The sequence below is a fragment of the Carlito syrichta genome, unplaced genomic scaffold (genome assembly GCF_000164805.1).
Source record: "Carlito syrichta isolate Samal-C Ts95f unplaced genomic scaffold, Tarsius_syrichta-2.0.1 Scaffold314050, whole genome shotgun sequence".
Taxonomy (NCBI): Eukaryota; Metazoa; Chordata; class Mammalia; order Primates; family Tarsiidae; genus Carlito; species Carlito syrichta.
Window position 1 is genome coordinate 241,517 of NW_007258146.1, and position 848 is coordinate 242,364.

General features: G+C 68.8%; 1 protein-coding gene across 1 annotated transcript in view; it reads left to right on the forward strand.

Moving 5' to 3' along the window:
- The first annotated feature begins 6 nt into the window (after positions 1–6).
- The window catches only part of DDN (dendrin), a 4,348-nt gene continuing 3,506 nt past the window's right edge, over positions 7–848 (forward strand). Inside the window, exons 1-2 of the mRNA XM_021718978.1 lie at positions 7–224; positions 638–847. Of these exons, the coding sequence (XP_021574653.1) occupies positions 16–224; positions 638–847 (419 nt within the window). The 5' untranslated portion in view covers positions 7–15. The remainder of the gene's footprint in view (positions 225–637; position 848) is intronic.

Consider the following 848-nt stretch of genomic DNA (forward strand, 5'->3'; position numbering starts at 1 on the left):
GTGGGGTGGGGCAGGATGCTGGATGGCCCGCTAGTCTCCGAGGGGCCCGACAGCCCCCGGGAGCGCCGGGATGAGGAGTCTGGCAGCTGCCTCTGGGTGCAGAAGTCCAAGCTGTTGGTGATCGAAGTGAAGACTATTTCCTGTCATTATAGTTGCCGCGCCCCTTCTAGACAGATCATGGACTTCCAGACCAGCCCTTGGGCTCGCGGGCCCCAGAGCCGCACGTGAGTGAAGCAGGGGCGAGGGGAAGAGAGTGGCGGGGCGGGGAGCGGGGCCCGGACCTCCCCACAGGCACCAGCGAGCACCGCTGGTGCCCCTTCTCGTTCCCACGGCTTCCTTCCCCACCCCCTCCCGAGGGCTGGGGCCTGACTCATCCCGCGTTGTTTGGGGGACAGGAGTGGGCGTGAGAAAGGCCAGGGGGTGAGATGGGGCAGCCGCTGCCGAAGTGTGCGTGGAGAGATGGCGCGGAGTCCCGCTTCGACTTCAGTCCTGGCATATACGCACGTGCACACGCGCGCACACTCGCACACACCCCTTCACAAGGCTGCCCCAAGTGGTCTCCAGCGCGCCCAGCTCCCCGGACCTCGGCTCCCTCCCCCCACAAACTGCTCACCTGGGTTCCTGCTCATTGTCCCAGGTGTGGGCCGCGCCCGGGATCCCCTGAGCCGCCGCCCCGCCGGCCCTGGCCCTCCAGGGTGCTGCAGGAGGCGACCAACTGGCGGGCGGGGCCCCTGGCCGAGGTCAGAGCTCGGGAGCAAGAGAAAAGGAAGGCGGCGTCGCAGGAGCGGGAGGCCAAGGAGACAGAGCGGAAAAGGCGCAAGGCTGGCGGGGCCCGGCGGAGCCCCCCG